Raw genomic sequence first — 21,059 nt, 5'->3', positions numbered from 1 at the left:
TTTTTATTCATGGGGGATATGATATTCTAAGTATATTTTTGTTAAGTTTTAAGTCGGATACGACTGTTTTTTATGGGGAACATGATATTTTTATTAAATTTTATGTCTTTTATCATTGTTATACATGGGGGATACGATATTCTAAGTATAGTTTTAGTAAGTTTAACGTCGGATAGGACTGTTATAAATAGGGGACACGATATTCTAAGTTAAAATTTACTTTCAAATACTTTCAAATACTAAACAAATACTTTCCATATATATATTCGAAGAATAGCTAAATATTCATCTATATGAGTTATACTTTTCTTTATCTATATAATAATACATATACTATCTACATAACATTTTTAATGGTTATTTTGTATTCTTCTATTCATCAGCAATGTAATCCTAACATAAATTTTTTTTGTTAGTTATAATGTTTTTTTGTTTCATTAAAAATTTTATTTCATATTTAATTGAATAAATAATATAAAATATCAAAATTAAACTGCACTTAACTAAAAGCAATATTTCATGAAGTTGATTGTAAACTTACTTGATAAGAAGAAATATTTGAGCAAGTTAAGAAATTATTTGTTTTCTCCAAATAACCAATGCACTCTGTATGAAACCATCGGTTGGGAAAGCAATTATCACATTGTATCTGTAAAAAAATGTATTTGCTAAATACAAACAATTTCATTTTTAAGTTTGATAATATAAAATTCATAACTTTATCCACTATGTCTAACTTTTGATTTTTATTTCTTTTTGGTCTTTTTTTATTTCCACATAAACAACATAATTCATCTTGCCAACTTCTGTAACCTATATTTAAACTTGTATTATTTACATCTATTGAAAATTTAATATATTCCTATCCTTTCATTAGTGTTACTCATTTCAAACCTCCTTTATCAATCAGTATCTCGTTTCCTATACTCTTGAGCCTTTTCAATTTTAAAAATCAATGGTCACTTTTTCTTTGTTGATAAAGTTTTCCACAGACTAAAAAATAGTGTTAAATACTCTTTTTAATATAGTTTAAAATATAAAACTTCAAAAAGTAAAATTATGATTTTATACTATCATCGTTTTGCCTTTACATAATTTAGTTATTTAACTTATTATTATTCATGTTTTAGAAATAAACTTGCGCTGATCGCGCACATAAAATCTTCCTTAAGTTTCTTTTCTCAATATTTTTTTATTTTTCTCTAATTTAAAAATTTTTTATATACCTTAAGACAAAAGACCCTGCATAAAACGCTGTCAGTTTGTATTGCATGTGGCGCATATGGTCAATAATATAAATTTCACCAAGATACTATATTTCTGAAAAAAGTAGTCGTTAGAATTTTTAAAAAGAAATAAATTATTTATGAAAATGGAAAATAAATCAAAATGTATTAATAATAACTGACAATATTTGAACACCATACTTCCATTTTATTTCTTTAAAGAAATAAAATGGAAGCATGATTTTCAAATAAAATAAGTATGATGTTCAAATAACTCTTAAACCTCTTTATGAACTTTAAAGAAGTTTAAGAGTTCATCAATAGGTTTGATGTGATAAATTCTTTTCTCAATTGGTTTGGAAACCCGCAACAGAATATTAGGTTTAAATTGGAGTCAATTATGTGCAACAGCGAAATGTGCAATACAGTCTATGCTAATATAGTAAAATAATTTCATAATTTAAATTTTTGTCTTTTTATTTAACCTGCCTATTAATGATTAAAACTACGAGTATAAAAAGTATCCACACCTAAAAACTTTTAAATTCATACAGAAAAAAATTTTTAAATAATATAATAGAATTGTATATTTTGTAAGTGTAATTGTATATTTTGTAATTGTATATTTTGTAATGAGCATTTGCAACAACACAGCATATTAAAAGATCATTTTTAAATAGCTTGTTCTAAAATAAAATTCATTATATTCTTAATTCAATTTGTTTAATTACTAGAATAGCGTAATTCAATATCCAGCACCCAATACCATAACAGTTAAAGAGGATGCTAACTTTCTAAGTCAGATTCGTGGTGAAACAAATTTAGTGCATAGAAACAACATAAGGGAAGTCTTTTTTTGCAGGCACTACCAGTGCCTATTGGAATATATAAATTGGATATATACAGTGCTCGAAGTGATGAAAAAAAGTAACGGGATGATATTCGGTAAAGTAAAAATACCATCCCGCCTAACCATTGCTATATATAGAGATTTATAAAAAGGTGGCGGGATGGTTTATACTTTATGAAAAGATTGCAGAATGGCATCCTGCCCCACTTCGAGCTCTGGTAATATATATATATATATATATATATATATATATATATATATATATATATATATATATATATATATATATATATATATATATATATATATATATATATATATATATATATATATATATATATATATATATATATATATATATATATATATATATATATATATATATATATATATATATATATATATATATATATATATATATATATATATATTTGAATACCGCTTGTTGTCTTCGCATTAAGTTGTTTTTCAGCGAAAGTAACCCAACTAGTGCCAAAACTTTGATTTGCTTCTACCCAAAATAAAAATCATAATATATTAAAATATAAAATAAAAAATATTAATTTTGTAAATCCAAATATTATATTAAATATGTAAGAGTTATGAATATCAATGTATATTATCCAGTAGTGGTGTAGTGGTTACGCGCTTACTTTGTAAGTGAACGGTTTTTAGTTCGATCCCCATCACGTCCCTGGTAGTTCTACGCTCAACTTGTTTCTCCACGCAGCGGCCTTGTTCGTCAAGGTTCGTGTTTCGGAGTTAAAGAGCTGAGAGAGGGTTGTAAGCACAATAATAATAAAATAATAATAATAAAATAAAAAATTAAAAAATATGAGTAGCCTCCTCCACTGTAGAGTAGTAGAGACTGTAGAGAAGTCTCTTCGACTTGGCCCTAAGGAGGTGAATTTTTTTTTTATTTTGATAATTAAAAGTTCTCTTGAACTAAGACTTTTTTGTAATACCGTAAAGTCGCCTAAGTTCGGTCACCATGTAACTTCGGTCACTTATAAAAAAGGCATACAAAACTCATATTTTACAAACTTTTTTTTCTTAAATAATATTTTAAATTAGTTCGTAAATATGAATCTATAAAAAAAAAAATAATAATGTATATTTGCAACCAACTGAAATAATTCTATAGCAAAACAACAATTTGAAAAAGTGCATACTATTAAAATCTAAAATAAACAAATTATTGAAACAAATTATCAAAATTGATCTTGGTATTATTAAAAATCGCCAAATTAATTACATCTACAAAAAAAAATTATTTGTTTTTGAAAATTAACTATTTTTTTAATAAAAGTTAGTGAAACTTTGAAATACTCTAACTTCGGTCATTTAAGGATAAACAACGAAGGTGACAATTAGTAGTAATATTGTGAAATGTTGATAAGTGTTATACAAAGTTTTGACATTTTTATAATGGATACTTACCATGGTATTTTATTTGAATAAAAAATTTGTTCATAATTTCAAAATTAACTGACAGTTCTTTGAGTTACTAAATATCGAGCTTGTGACGTTTTATATGGATATAAAATTACAGCTCAACGACATATATAGATGCGTTGCGAATTCTGTGACGATTGATTGTATGGATTTTGTAGTTCACTATGGTCAACGATATGTGCAAGAAATGCTAATAAACATTCAAAGCTCATTTAAAGCAAAGTATTGTTGCTGTTTTTTTAATTCGAAAAAATCGTTTTAAAGTAATTGAAAAATTTATTTCAAATTTTATTAACCAGTGGCGTAGCAAATGTGATAATGGCCGAAGTAATAAAATAGTTGACTAGTTACAATAAAAATTAAAAAAAAACTACTACTTATGTTTAAAAAGGCCTTTTTTTATGTGCTTCTTCTTGTTTTCTTTGGTACCCCAAAAGACTTTTTTATTTTAGTCCGGGGCAACACCCTCCCTAATTACTGGTATTATCTAAATTTATTTCATAACTTTACAATAAAAAAACATTTAAATATTAGTTTTTCATTATTTGTCACTTTAAGTTTATGATACATTATTGGTATTTACATAGTGGCCGAACTTATGAGATGGTATTGAAAGTTCGCTCAAAATAGATGTTTTCATTTTAAATTAAGTATTGAGTACAAGTTTTTATTTTTCATTTTTTATTTTTACAATATCAATTATCACTATAATTTTCTATATGTTTCAGAAAAAAAGATTGAAAACTTTTTATTTATGCGTGATAAATAAATGTTCAAAGCTTAAGTGACCGAATTAAGGCGATTTTACGGTATATCAAAAAATAAAAACTTATCTGAAATTAAATTATATTTTTTTCCAACTATTTCAACTTTAATCCTTATAGAACTTAAAGAAAACTTATAGAATCCTCACAAAGGGAGGGAGGGGAGAGGAAAACTAAAAATCTAGCTCTATATGCAAAGTGTTTGTACTTATTTAATCAACTGTGCGCTTTAACAACAATCATTGTTCTGGTTGTTGTTTTTTTTAAATGGCAGTAAATGGAGGAAAAATTTTACATTTTACATACATTTTTTTAAATTTCCTAAAAATTCAAAAATGTTTTTTATATAAAATTTACTTTTTCTCGATTGTTTACTAATAGCCTCAGATATATGTACACAACTTTCTCACTTATACAGTCTTGCAAGTTGCAAGTATCTCGTAGTGAGTAATCGTATACCTTGCAACCACCCAAATTCGGATAAATACAAATTACAGCTATTATTGATGTTATCTCACAAAGAGAGTCTCTCAGCTTATTAACTGTGTATCAAATTACAAATTAATATTAATACAATATAAATATAAATAAATATAATTACAACTTTAATTAACCCATTTTTTTAATTTACATAATAGTTATTAATATAATAATCAGGGTGGTCAGCAACCTGGAAAACCTTGAAAAGTCAGGGAAATTCTAAACTTAGCTAAAAAGTCAGGGATGATGTTATATTTTCCAAAAGTCATGAAAAAGTCAGGGAATTTTGATGGATTCATTAACAATATATATATATATATATATATATATATATATATATATATATATATATATATATATATATATATATATATATATATATATATATATATATATATATATATATATATATATATATATATATATATATATATATATATATATATATATATATATAAATATTGCATATTAGACACATATTTTGCCTTTTTATTGCTAAATTTTTATTCCTTATATCAGTAAGTCAGGGAAATTTCATTGTAGTCAGGGAAAAGTCAGGGAAAATTGAATCAAAAAATGCCTGGCCACCCTGATTAGGGTGTTCTACTTTTACCCTGACCAAACAATTTTTGGATGCACCCTATCTCAATCATTCTTATTTGGTCCCAGGACACACCAAAAAAAATTTTAGGTCTCCAAGTCAAGGGGTTTGAGTGCAAGGTATTTTTATATGCAAATTTGCATTGAATTTTTTGCCCTTCCCCTTCTTTTCTTGGTGTCCCTGATTTATGATTGAACAGTAGAAAATTGTCTATTGAAATTTTTCCGCTATTTTTATTCTGAAACAAAAAACCTTTCATTTAACAGTTAATACTAACACACATTGGTCATTTAAAGACAAACAAAGTCAAAAATTACATAAAATATACATAAAATTACTTTCTTTCATGTCTTTTCCTACCTCTCTTTGTTTTTTTTCCACAAATTGCATGGTATCCTGTAAAAAACCTTTTTTCATGACTTTTGGGTACAAAATCCTACACAAGTTTGATTGTGGCGCTCAGCCATGTCATTTACTACTGCTAGATTCTCCATTTGATGTTGAAAATGTTTGTAGGTATCATTTTCAAAGTTGTCGTTTATCCATGTGTTTGTTACTTCCGTAGTTATACCAAGGTATAAAAGAGCAGCCAGGACTCCTTAGTGATAAAGTCGTACAAAACTGACATGGGAACCACATGAATTAAAGGGTGAGGTTGTTCTCTCTCAAAATCATCTGGTTGTAGACAATTGAGACCTAGCAGGTTCTGAGTAGCTAGTCTAACTCTTTCCTTCAGTTCTAAATGTCTATTTGCTATTAAAAGAATAACTAGCTGTGGGGTCAGGTACCAACTATGAAGGACCAAGCTTGCATGGAGCAGTTTTCCCAGGGGGCAATACTTCGATATATATAGCTTATTGCTCATCATTTCATAAGCTAGCTTAAAAGCATTCAAATCATCTAATGGAGCCTGGGCCGCCTGGGGAGACTTAATAAAAATTGTGCTTCGTAAAATGTGACAATAAAGTCAGTTTTCAGTTTAAGCATATTATTCTCACTTTTATTCAACTTTAAATTAATCATTGAAGTCAGCTGTATTGTAAGCAAGTATAGACAACCAGTCATGAACTTGATGATGGGCTCCTGGTTGATTGAACTGGAAACCAGGTACAAGCCACCAAGGAAAATGACTATTAGCTCACAAAGAACTTTATAATCTCCCCTTTGAGAGCAATCATATTTTAGAATTGTTATGCAGAAGTTCTTAGTATCTTATACCCTTTTGTGAAAATCAGTACCTATCGTATACTCCTCTCTTCCATAATGGAAAAAAAGCAACTTATCGACATTATTTGCCTCTTATTTCTAGCCAAATTTTTTGAAAGTCTTTATATATTGCACGTAATGGAGATTTTGTTATACCTTGAATATAATCCATTGCATGGGAAATATACCTTTCAGATATATGGCGCCTTAAAAGACAAATTTAAAAAATATACAAAATGTACAAATTTTGCCACAGTTTTGTGCATCAAAAATTTTAAATTTTTAATCAAAATATTGTATTACCTACATAATAGCCATAACACAGGTCTTTTAAGCACATTTTCCACCAAAAAATTAATTGCACATTGTATTTTTTAGTATAAAAGGCTGTTGTATCTGCACTGCAATCAATGAACTGGTCAGTGATCTCATTTTACTCTAATATGTTCTCAATAGCTATAGCTTGATCCTGTCCTCTTGATGACTCAATTTTTAGAACTCCCAGCAAGAAATCTAAGGGCTCATTGACCTGGTGGGATGATATACTGAGAGTATGCCTCTCTACAATTTCAAACACTTTTTTTTCATATCGATAGTGTTTGACCAGTTTTCTATCAAAATGAATGATGACCTTTGAGCTCCGAACTTTGTTCAGATTTTCTTCTCTCACTATTCTACGTTCATTTTCAGCAATAATCTTTTTTTTTCTTTATAGACTACTCTTTGATACAGAAACTGTATTAAGATCAACATCACTAATCTTAAAAAGCAAGGACAGAAGGGAAGTTTCATCTTGAACACTGACCTTGTACCTAGTCAAGAAAGGAACCCACTTGTCAAGAACATCATTTATTGAAAGCTCCATGTAAACTCTATCTTCACTGATATTTTATTTGTTTTTGTTTGGCATGGCTCAAAATCACTGTCGGTATCAGTAGCACTCGTACAACTTGAAGATAAATCTCAAAATCTTTTATTCTTTCTATACCCTCTATAACTTTTATATTTGACTTTTCTTATTTTTCTTTTTTATGTTGTTCTTTTCTACGCATACTTTCTATCATATCTAACATTCGCTTTTCTCCATTAATGATCTTTTCACCATAAGATTTATCTTTCCCAGTGTCAAGCTTAATCATTTCACCTTTGAATGCTCTCTCATTTCACCTTTGAAAGCCCACATGCCTTTAGTAAATTTACAATAAAATATTTTTTCTGAAAAATACTAGGTGTAGAATAAAAACTCATATATACATCCTCATATATACAGATACACATACACAAACACATATACAAACATACTTACACACACATATATAAACATACTCGCATATATATTAGAAGTTAAGGAGATGCAATTTATTTTGTCGTTTAAAAGAGGAAGTGCTTTTCAAATCTTTTATATTTTTATTTTTTAATTGAATCCATAATGACGGACCTTGGTTAATAATTGGGAATTTTGACACTTGCGATTTTACTCTGCTCAATTGATAGTTATGGTTTCTATTTGACCGAAGATTTTATTTTTGTGAAAACGCCATAGTAAAAATATCAGAAAATACTTTTGGCAGCAAGTTATTCTTATATTTATACATAAATATTAATATTTGAAGCGAACTAAGTTTTGATATATTTAACACATTCATGTATTTCATTCAGGGAAAGGGTTTTCTAATCTTTTTAAAAAGTTAACCGCTTTACATGCGTGGTTTTGTATCCTCTGTAATCTTATTAATTTAGTTTTGTGTGTGTTAGCTCAAACAATATTAGCGTAAGAGAGATGACAATGAACAAGACTGAAGTAATACATTTTGCGTGATTTATAATCAAAAAAGGCCCTAGATTTATATAATACACTTATAGCAGAAGATATTTTTGCTTCAATAAGACTAATATGTTTTTTCCATGATAGGTTCTCATCAAATATTACTACCAAAAACCTTGTATAATTTATTCGATTTATTTCATTTTTATTAATTGACAGTTTTGGCAACTTCAACGGAAGATTAGTTGATTGTCTTATTTTATGGAAGAGAGTAAAACTTGTTTTTTCACAATTTAATGATACTTTATTAGCTATAAACCATTGGTTAAAGCTTTCCAGTTCAGTGTTCATTGTTTCAAACAATATTTTTACATCAGAATTGTTGTAGAATAAATTTGTATCGTCTGCATACATAATTGACGATATTTTATGAGAAGCTTTATTCATATCATTAACATATATTAAAAATAATAAAGGTCCCAAGATCAATCCCTGTGGGACTCCGCAATCAATATCAAGTGCTCCTGACTCCTCCAGGGCAACAAACTGTTTTCTATTAAAAAGATAACTTTTAACCCACTTATATGTTAGGCCTTTAATGCCGTAATGCTTTAACTTTGAAAGCAAAATTCCGTGATTAACGGTATCGAATGCCTTAGAGAGATCGATAAATACTCCAAGTACTTGTTCCCCTTTATCAAAGCACATAGATATTTTATTGAAAAGTTCAATAATAGCGTGTTCAGTAGAGCAGTATCTCTGAAATCCACATTGATTTTTGTATAAAAGCGTATTTAATGTCATGTAATCATAAATTCTATTAAAAATTACCCTTTCAAATATTTTTGAAAAGGCGGAGTAGTGGTATAGGGCGGTAATTGGAAACAGAAGAACAATCGCCGTTTTTAAAAACTGAGTGAATTTTGGCTAATTTTAATTTATCAGGAAATATACTATTCTTAAATGAAAATGCTATTAAATAAAATAATGGTTTACTTATATTATCCATATCATAGATAGCTACATTACTAGTAATGTCGTCATATCCACATGACTTGTTACGCTTTAGTTCAAATAGTGCTTTGTTAAACTCGTGTTTATTTATTTTTTCATTAGATATGCTAGTCGCGGGTTTATCTCCCAAGTATTCATCACACACTTTAGTCGACTGAACAATATTAGATGCAAGAGAGGCGCCTACATTAACAAAATATTTGTTAAATTCTTGACATACAGTCTTGGCCATAAGTTTGGAACCGATTAGGTTTTTTGATATAATTACACTTTTTATACCCAAAATATCAACAAAAACTTTTGAAATCATTTTTATTTTAAATATTATATACAAGTAAATATTCTGTCATGTAAAAAATGGTATCAGTATTTTGAATAATGTCCTTTGGCACCCAGTACTGCTGCTATTCTCGCTGGCATTGAATCGGACAATTTCGCGCAGTATTCTGGGGTTATGGCAGTTGTCCATACACGCTTGATGGCATCAATCAGAGACTTCTCTGACGTTGGATTTGTGGCAGCAACCTTCTGCTTAATCATTGTCCACATGTTTTCTATTGGGTTTAGGTCAGGACTTGAGCCAGGCCATGGACCCAAGACTTCGATATGTTTCTGTCTTAGCCAGTTGGTTACAACTGCTGCTCTGCGGCAGGGTGCACCATCATGCTGAAATACCTTACATTTCAGAATGTTCATGTGAGTGTTCAACTTTTCCTTTAATATCCCAAGGTAAACTTGAGCATTGATGGTTGTATTCTTTGGCATGAACCATATGCCACCTCGACCTGATGCCGAGAAACTTGCCCACACCATAACGGTAGGCGCCTGCTTCACAGTGGGAACAACATACCTGATGTTGTATCTTTGTTTTGCAGGTCTCCTGACATGTCTGATATATGAGGCAAACTGAGAAAAAGTTGACTCATCTGAAAACATAGTTTTTTTCCAGTCTTGTGCAGTCCAGTCTTTGTACTTGCGACAGAATGTCAAGCGGTCACGGATATTCTTTTTACTTAACATGGCTTTCTTTGCTGGACGACATGATGGCAGCTTGAATTCCTTCAAAAGGCGTCTTCTGATTGTTCTTGTACTGGCAGGAAGTGATGAATTTACTGCTATCTGGAGAGATGACCATGTTGGATTTGCAGCAGCAAGCCGATGTATCACCCGATCCGTTGTGGCAGAAGTTATGCGAGGTCGTCCAGACCTCTTTCTGGATTCCAGAGTGCCCAACTGCTTTGCTCTTGCAATGCCTTTGGTGACAGCAGACTTAGATATGTGCAGTATACCAGCTATTTTACTGTGAGAATAATTCTGCTGGTGTAGGATCATCATCTGTGCCCTTTTCTCCTTCGACAATTCAATACTTCTAGTCATTTTACGCACTGTACATGTTAATGTAGAATACTTACTGCTAATAATATAAATAATTATAAATTAATAGATCTATTTTTATGAATAGTATATATTATTGAATGATAATTTGCAAACATTTATACAAATAAAGCGATTTATTTGCATATTTTTACTTCTTATATAACAATAAAAGGATAAATTAATTAATTTTATACTTATAAGAAGTTAAGCCTTACCTTTCGCACTGATATGCAGTTAATATATATGTAAATCAGCTAACTAATTGATTAAAATATAAAGTATAGTTTGTTAATATAAGTAAGTATATTTCAACATTAGTTCAACCGAATATTAGTTCAGGTAAACATTAGTTCAAGGGAACGATAGTTTAGGCATTGAACAGTGTATAATGCAGCTTAATGAGGGTCATATTGTTCACGATGCTCTGCTGCGGTGTAAAGTTACACGATTCACGTTTTGCAACGATTAAGAAGTCGCGAAGGCATTTAACTATGCAACTGATGCTGCATAAACACGATGCTGCAGCAGTTAAATGCCGTACGCGTCATAGAAACGTTCCTATGAGAAAAAAATTCATCGGTTCCAAACTTATGGCCAAGACTGTATATTTTTTTCACTTGTTATAGTTTTGTTGTTAATAATTACTTGTTTTGGTAAGCAAGAGAGTTTCTTTTTCTCTCTTCCAGTTACTTCATTTATAATAGACCAAGTTTTCCTGATATCAAACTTGTTTTTATCCAGCTGGTTAGAATAGTACTTTATTTTAGCTTGTTTTAAGTTATTTTGATAAAACTTTTTATATGATTTGTACGCATTTTCGTCAATTTCCCCTTTTAGATTTTAGAAATTTTATATAAAGCTTTTGTTTTCTTTTTGATGATTTTATCAAATTATTTGTCATCCATGGGTTTTTAAGTTGTTTATTTTTTTATTTCAGTGGTTAATTTTGGGCAGACATTGTCATAAACATTTTAAAAAGTATTCAAAAAATTGTCAAACGCGCTATTGGGGTCTGCAGAGGAATAAACATCTTCCCATCGCTCTTCGTACAACTTCCTTTTAAGTTTATCTACGCTTTTAATACAAAGATTTCTTTTAGAAACAAATACTTTTTTATTGCCGTCGTTACATAAAACTCCGTGCGCAATGTAATAGATAGGAAAATGATCAGAGAAATCTGAAATAAAAATGCCAGATTCGAAATAAGTATCTAAAAAATTATTAGTTAAATATTATCAATTGAGGACGAAGTAGTTTTTGTAATACGCTTTGGCTTTAAAATGATAGATATAATGTTAAGTTCAAGTAGTAAATTAAAAAAGTTTTTTGTATTTACAAACTTTTCATAACACATAGCATCTAAGTTTAAATCACCAGCGAAAAAAATATGCTTATTCTGAATGCTCATTTGCGATATAATTGCTCTAAGGCTATTATGAAAGTTAATTTGCTTACCGCATGGTGGTCGATAAAGCGAGGAGAATAAAAAAGGCTACCAGTTTTATTTAGAATTTCAATACACAAAGTTTCAATATGTTTGTTTGCTTTACAAAAAGTTTTTTTTGCTTTAAATACAAACTTGTCAAGAATATAGATTGCAACGCCGCCTCCTATGCTTCCAACACGTGGTTGACTTATTATTTTGTAAGATGATAAATTGTACAAAGAATTTTCTGACAAAGGCATTTTTGCATCTTCCCAAGTTTCTGAGATACATATAACATCAAAAAGATAGTTTATAGAGTAATAAAAATGTTTAAAAGCCTCAAAGTTTTTATTCATTGGTCTTATGTTTATACTTAGAATACTAAAATCTTTATTGTTTTTTTCTCTATTAAACTCGTCAGGTTTATAGTATGAGGTGTCGAGACAACTAATATTTATTTCAGTCAAAAAACTATATTCATTTTTGTTAGCTCTCAAAAAGTTTAAAACTGGAGACTCTAAGTTTTCAATATTAATTATTATATTATTCTCGTTGGTTGAACTCATTTCTTATTAGATTGTTTAATAATTTTTAATCAAAGTCAATAAGTAATATAAAAAATAAAAACAATAAAAATAAATTAAACGTTAAAAGCGTTAAACAGTTGTAGTGTGTCTAAATTCAAATATTTTTTTAAGTTAATTGTAATTAACTTTTTCCCATACTGAATTAATTTAAATATCTTTATCTTTATTATCAAAAAACTTTGTTATGTGCAACATTTTATGTGATCTTTTGAAAGAAACTTTATTTTCTCCAGTTAGTCTGAAATTGCCGCATTTCGTAACAAAGGATACATAATATGGACCTGTAAACCTAGGCTTAAAAGCAGCACCTTTTCTTCTTTTACGTCGTACACCAGATGTAAAACTTTATTACCTATAATAATACCTTCTTCATCTACTATTATAATTCTCCCAACTCTCTCGTCATAATATTTTTTCTGCTTTGCTTGAGCTTCTTCTATGTTCTAAAATAAATATAGTGTTGCACTAATAAAATTTTCTAAAAAAAATGTAAAATTAAAAGCTTCTAGTTATTACCTTTGAAACTAAAATTTTTTAATTATCAAACTTACCTTGGTAATCAAATGTGTTCAATTTTTTATTTCATTTTTATTTTTCTCCACTTCAATTTTAGCTTCTGTGGCGGCACAAATATCCATGCCCTGAACAATAGTATCATTTTATTTAAATACACTTACTGTAAAAAAAAAATTCGTTAACTTTGTTATATTTTCGGTATTTGATTCTATATACTCATTACTGCAAACAGGTAGGGTAGAGCGGGGCATATCGGGACAGTGGGGCATAATGGGACAGTTATGCCTAAAGCCTTATACCTCAGCTAAATAAATTATTTTTTAAATTTATTTTTTGATAAAATATTTTAATTTATTGTGGTTTATTTTTGTAAAAAAAAATTAAATTTTAGAAATACCAAAATGCATTAACAGGACCAAAATTCATCAGAAAGATTGCAAAAAACAAAATATGCGTTTTTTTTTAAGCGATAAAACGACAAAAGATTTATTTTGAACTATTGCAAGTTTACTTTATTTATAAAAAGTTTATATTTTTCAGACAGTATTTTTTATCCTCTTTCAGAAACTGGTTTGAAAAAAAAATTTTGAATTGAACTTTTTGAATAGTAATAATTTCAGTCAAATGACTTTTGTGGGGCATATTGGGACAACAAGTTATTTATGTAATTGACTATATTATTACCATTTCGTGATGCTATACAGTGATGCTATACATTATTACCATTTTGTGATGCTTTACAGTTTGATAATTTTATTTTTAATCTAAAATATTATTTTACTTAGGGGTCGTCTATAAATTACGTCACGCTAAAAGAGGGGATGTGGGGTTTAATTTTGTGATAACTCGTACAAAACTTGCTTCTTAAGCGTTACGATTTTGTGACAAGGAAAGATCAAAAGCGGTCAAAATTGTGTAACGTACTTTATAGACGATCCCTTACTCGAAAAGCAATATTAGTATTAAATACAAAGAAATTTAATACTAATAACTTACTTTGGTTCAAAAGCTATTTGATCAATAGAAAGCAGTTCATCCAATTTGAGCAAAAAAAATAATTCCATATGCAGTAACTTGTGGTGCCCCCAGGGCAAAAAACTTTTTGGGTGGAATATTAGATGAACATTTACGTTGGAGTGAACATATATTAAGCATTGAGAAAAAAACATCAAAAGAAATTGCCATGATATATAGGGCTAAATCATTTCTAAATATTAAATCTTTGAAAAGTTTATATTTTTCTTTCATTCATTGTTCTTTGATTTATTGTAATATTGCATGGGCAAGTACAAATCATACAAAATTAAAAAATATGTACAGTAAACAAAAACATGTGTGCAGAATATTATTTGGAGCTAATGAAATTGTACCATGCGAGCCTCTTCTGCTTATACTAGGCGCATTAAACGTTTATAAAATCAACTTACACCAAGTTTTAATGTTCATGTATAAAATAAAGATGGGACCAACTCCTAAAATATTTCAGTCCTATTTTGAAAAAGCAGTGCAAAAATACCCGACAAAATTTTCAGATAATAGCTTCATTGTCCCTAAATATAATTCAAAACAAATTACATATTCAATTCAAAATCGTGGACCTTATTTGTGGAAAAAGTTTTCAAATATTGCAAATACGAAAAAAGTTAGTATACAACAGTTTAAAAATGATTCGAAACTGGTGTTATTACTTATGGATTTTAACATATCCAATTTTAAATGCTTCTTTTAAACTAACATTCAATTATATAAAGTATGTCTCAGAATTTATCAACTTTTTTTTTTTTTCATCAATTTAAGTTATGATGTTTTCTCTAATTTTTTAAAGTTATTATTGAAACTTAATCTGAGTTCTTGAATATATATATATATTTTTTTAAACTTTTAATGAATTGTTATTTATTTTACTTTTATTCAATTTTTTTTTTTAAATACATAAATATTACGGTTTTTGTAAATAAAGTACTCTTTTATTTTTCAATTTTTCATTCTTTATTTAAATATTACTTTATTACAAATTGTTATATATTTTATTTTCATATTTTTCAATACATACTTTGTTTAATATACGTAGATAGTGTGGCTCTCGTAAATACGTGCTCTTTAATTAATTAATTTTTTTTTTGTTTTTGTTTTTTACTTTTCTTTCAGTTTTTCTTGTTTACTTGATTATTACTCTTAACATGAATATTGTTCTTGATGTATTTCTTAACCTAATTGTTATTTATTCTTACATTTATTCTTACATCATTCCATTTGTCAATAAATAATTAGTAAAGTATAAATATATTATACCGTTTTTGTAAATACGTTCGATTGGAACTCGGTGAATAGACAAAATAATGTCTTCTACTTGCCCCGCCAATTTTTTTTTTTTATTTATAAACTTTTGAATTGTAAAAGTTATTAAACAGCAAAATAAACAATTAAGCAATCAAAAAAAAAATAAAAAGAAACTCTTATTTTAATAACTTAACTTCGATTACTAATAGTGTTTAATGTAAACAAATATGGTTAAAAATTATATAAAAAAGGTCAATCATCCAAATTGGGATGAAATGCAGTTTTAGCTGTGAGTAAAAAGGAACTTAGAATTAGAAAAGCTGCTGATAAATGTGGCATATTTACGTTTGCTCTACATTCGCATTTGCTAATTAGCCAGCTCATCAAAAATGTTTACAAATAGTTTAAGCATATTTTTTGTGTGATTTATGTGATTCATAAAATTTTTTGTTTAGTTTCAAATTTAGTAGTGGTTACCAATTTAATAATATATAGGTTAGGGTAGTGCGGAGGTATTTTATAATAAAATACCAAAAGAATTTTATTTTAGCTGTTACTTCTTATTGGTGGTGTATGGGTGTAAGAGCGTGTAGTTTCTATGGGTTTGTTACTTTTTTGAGAGCCTAATGTCTGAAAATATTAAGATGATTGATAGCCTTCATTTTTCATCATTTATAAAGCTTTACAATTAACGAATAACTGCTGCTTTTTAACTGTCCCTTATCGCCCGACCCTCTTGCAAAATGTAAAAATTTTGCAAGACTTGAGTTTCGTTACTTTGGTTGTTTTAACATATTTTTAATATTTTTCTTTTTTGATTTTTCTTTTTCTTTTATCAATGATTTTTAGGAAATTTGTTAAAAACAGTGTTAACAATGATTAGTTTATCCGCAACTAGTATTTTTTTCTTAAGTGTCCCTATATGCCCTGCTCTACCCCTAATACTCAGGGTAAATCATAGTGTGTAATTTGAGTGGTAATCATAGTGAAAAATTGAGTGGTACACAAGTACTTAAAAAAAATTTTTTTTTTAATTATGTTAAATCCTAAAAAATGAATTCAAATATATGCTTCAAAAAGTTTTGCATTTTTATTTTAAATACATGATATTTGTTTAGCTGTACCATTATGTCAGCAATCAATAATTCCTGGTGCGCAGTCGGGTATTTCTGGAACAATAAGCGTGTGCAACACTTTTAACCATAGTCCTGTCATTCCATTAAGAGGAGGTATGCAAATACTTGTGAAAACCCTTACTGGTATAACCCTCACGTTAGAAGTTGTACCTGGTGATACAATTGACAATGTAAAAGCTAAAGTTCAAGATAAAGAAGGTATTCCACCACACCAGCAGCGTTTAATTTTTGCTGGTGAGCATTTAGAAGATGGTAAAACATTAAGTGATTACAAAATTCAAAATGAGTCTATCCTTCATCTTGTTCTTCGATTAAGTGCAGATTAGAAGATAGAACATCAGGGAACAGAAAGGTTCAAAAGATATCCACTCTTCAACTTTACAATCTGTTGCAATGTATACAATGTATATATGAAAATGCAATGCATATATGAAAAATAATGTATGCAAGTATATATTAAAACCTTGACTGACTGAAAAACTTAAGAAATTGATTTTGATGATGCAAAACGCAATGTGAAGATGAAAGAACAAAACAATGAAGGCCTCACCAACGAAAAGCGATTTCTTGCAAGTAAAGAGTTAAAGTGGCTATTCTTTTTTTTTGAACTTTGATTAGTGGCTGAAAAATATTTGTATTTGTGTATTTAACTTTTAGAATATGAATGTGTATTTAACTTCGTAGGAGTGTGTACTTAACTTAGTAAGAATGTGTATTTTACTTTGTACGATTGTGTATTTAACTTTGTAATATTTTGTACTTAACTTTTCGTAATAATGTAACAATTTGTTCTTAACTCTAAGAAAATAATGTAATAATTCGATCTTAACGTTTAGTGTATGAATGTGTATTTAGCTTCGTAAGAACGTTCGTTTAACTTCGCAGAAATGTGTAACTATTTTTGTAAGAATGTGTAATAACCTTCCTTAGAATGTGCAATTAACATTGTATTTGTATTATGGTTTAGGTTATTATTTGTTATTTATTTTGTTAAATAATATAAAGCCTAATATTTGGTGTTTAAAATGGCTTCGATAAGACACGATAAAATTATTCTTATGTATTAAGCTACTAATGTTTGTAAGTATTATTGTCTGGAAATAATCGCAAACAATTATTTCAACAAAAATGATCTTATCTAGCTGTAACTTGATAGTTGAACATTGCTTAAGGAATTTACCATGAAAATAGAGTATTATAGTGTTCGTAGTATGTTGGAAATAAATTATTTATATAACTTTAAACCTTTTTATATCATAGTTTACAAGAGTTATACAGAATTTATTAAATATTAGGGTTCGAAAAAATTTGTATAAGCAGATATTCGCCGATAAATAATGCGCATGCATTCGCATAATTATGCGGATAGCTTTTTTTCAACTTCCAATAATTAAAAACCGTTGAATTGTTTCGATTAGACAGACAGACAAAAAAACGAATTATAATTCCAGTTTTCATGAAATTTTTAATTAATGTGTTTTTGGAACAAAAAAAAAACATTAGTTTTAAGAGTAGAAATGAAAGTTAATAAATTTTAATTCCAGTATTAAATCTTTTTAATTAAAACACTTTTATAAATAATAACTTTAACTTATTAATTGTAAAAGTGCTTTAAATAAAGAAATAAGTAAAAAAATGAAAAAGTGAAAAATTTTTAAGTTAATTACACGTTTTTCCTCAAACAGAAAGACAATGGAAAACTTTAAAATAAGTAAATAATTGCAAAATCTCGATACAGTAAAGATACGTGGAACTTGCATAGTCTGCCGAAAGACAATTTAATGGGAAAAAGATTGCATCACAGCACATAAACGAACATCATTTTCAACGCTAGTGAGGATGAGAAACGATTATTTGCAAAACAAAAAGCCGAATCATCAATCAACTTCAACAACGACATCCTAATCTCAGCTGAAACATACTAATGTAAAAAATCCGGAATAATCAAAATAAGAAATCGGAATGAAGTTAGCAAACTTCTTTATCCAAACTGAAACATCTCTTCGTCTTGTTGAATCTGAAGCTTTTAAGGATTTGATTAAAGCACTTAATTCATCGTATGCATCATTAATACCGTGCCACAGTGGGCCAGAATAGTTAATTTTTGAGACAAAATTCATTACTATTTTAATATTAGTAATGTATTTACCAAATTTAGCTAGGGTACCAAATGAGGTCTACGCTTATTATGAAAGTGATAATTTTTATATTTAGTTGCTATGGTACCTAGTTTTGCGTAGCAACAACCTGTTTCTGGTAGTTATATATATATATATATATATATATATATATATATATATATATATATATATATATATATATATATATATACTTGTTTTCTAACAACCCTAAATGCAAAAAATCTATACAGCATTTAAAATAAAATAAAACAAACAGAACTTATAACTTATTTATATATCAGGACAACATAAAAGTTTTAAAACCCAATAAAAAAAATTTTGTTTTACTTTTTTATTGCTGTTTTTTTTAAACGAATCAAAAAGATATGGATCAGAAGTGCACAACAATCAATTTTTTACATCTTCATTGCATTTTGATTGACTTATTTTTCATGCATGGTCTTGGCAATAACCATTAAAATAATTATTAAAAGCCTCTTGAGTTTCCTCTGACATAAGACCAATAAAAAATATCATTTTTTTATGTATCGATGTATTAATATTTTATGCAGACAAAGGCATGTAGTACAAGGAGTAACATTTAACAAAATAGCCTGTCAATTTAAAGCATTAATGCCGAAATATTAAAATCTAGTTCAAAACCACTGGAAATTCAACAAAGTACAACACGCAATCTTTCAATAAGCACTATATCATTTCCTGTGTTTCACTAAACACCTTCATTTAAAAAAGCTTTCCTTAGCGTTCCCACTACCACCTGCTCTAAGTTGATCTATTATCAATCAAAGAAGGTTTATCCAAGAATCTTTTCTGAATTAAACTCTCTTGCTCCATTACTGAATTCTTGGCTTCAAAATATCTTACTTGCCAAGATTTAATTTTTATTTTATATACAATATCCAATTAGCATTTAAAGCATCTTATCCAAGCGTGCAAGCTAGAAAAACCTTACTGGAGAGTATGAGTGGAATGCTTTTTTTAATAACAGTTTCAATTTCATTTATTTCTAATGGGCAATATACACTAAAACATGACTGACTAGAGTCAGCTGCATTGGATAAGGCAGTGCGTACCTTTTCATGAATCATGATTATGATATGGTTTGTAACAGATATTTTCACCCTACGAAAAAAATGATGGATGAAAGCAAATTTGCTGTTTCATTTTTAAGTTTACTTTATTTATTAATTGTCACAGATTTAGTTGTAAGAACTGTATTTAAATTGTAAGAACTGTTATCTGATAATTTTTGTTTATAAATCTTTGACTAATTGAAGCATCAAATTTGTAAGATGGCGTTGCTTTATCAAACGGAAGACGGTTCATTTATTGAGAACTGATTATTCCTGATACATTTGTATATTTCAAAAAATTTTATTATACAGCTAAAAAAAGTAAACAGTATAGCGCGAACAAAAATAAGTAATGAATTAAAATAAAAAGTAACTTTAGCTTAAATGAAAACCTTAATGTTAGTTATTTCCATACGAGTAGGAGTGCGGTAGAGCTATTACAGGTTGCAGTTCTCAAATTTAAGAATAAAAATTTTTTTATTATTCTCATTTTTTTAAATTTAACAGAATTCATCAGCAAATTTTTTGACATTTTTAATTTGTATCAATACCAAATATTAAAACATCCTCAAAGTGAGGGTTCTACAAAATGTTTTTAGCTTTTGAGCTTGACAGTGCTCAAAATTGCAAGAAGTAGCAGCTAAAACTCTTTTAACCTAATAGTAAACATGTTAATCATTTTTTGTATATACTTATAAATGTGTTCGCTTGTGTTCCAAAAAGTATTAAATTATATCAATACTTCTCTGAAATTTGTAATAAAGATTTTCTACACATTATTTTAAACAATAGAAAAAAAAGGTAATTTTCACTTACATTTTGTTATTATTGCAAGAAAATAAAAAACTATTAATATATTTCAAAAGTTACTAAAAAAAACGCAAAGGGTAAAATTAATTGTTAATTAATTGTGAAGAAATAAAGTTGAACATATTTTTTATCAAATTTTTGTTGTTTTGAATATCTATAAAAGACCCCTCTCTAATTTGTAGCTGTAAATTTCAGTTTTTGAGTTATAAAAAAAATAATATTCATTTTGGAAAGGCCATGATATATACTATACACGTATCTAGATAAATTAGTTTTTAAGAACATCACTATTTTGACTTTTATAATAGCCGTCAAACTGTGCGATAAAAGTCAACTTTGTCGTTGTGCGTGC

The 21,059-nt window shown here is 28.1% G+C and overlaps 1 protein-coding gene across 1 annotated transcript in view; it reads left to right on the top strand.

Annotated features, from left to right (window-relative positions):
- LOC136081920 (polyubiquitin-like) overlaps positions 1 to 17,831 on the top strand; it is an 84,438-nt gene extending 66,607 nt beyond the window's left edge. The window contains exon 4 of the mRNA XM_065800351.1: positions 16,666 to 17,831. Coding sequence (XP_065656423.1) covers positions 16,666 to 17,009 — 344 coding nt within the window. The 3' untranslated portion in view covers positions 17,010 to 17,831. The remainder of the gene's footprint in view (positions 1 to 16,665) is intronic.
- Positions 17,832 to 21,059: the final 3,228 nt, after the last annotated feature.

This window comes from Hydra vulgaris, chromosome 06 (genome assembly GCF_038396675.1).
Source record: "Hydra vulgaris chromosome 06, alternate assembly HydraT2T_AEP".
Taxonomy (NCBI): Eukaryota; Metazoa; Cnidaria; class Hydrozoa; order Anthoathecata; family Hydridae; genus Hydra; species Hydra vulgaris.
The sequence above is the reverse complement of the archived record's forward strand: the minus strand, read 5'-3'. Positions and strand labels throughout refer to the sequence as shown.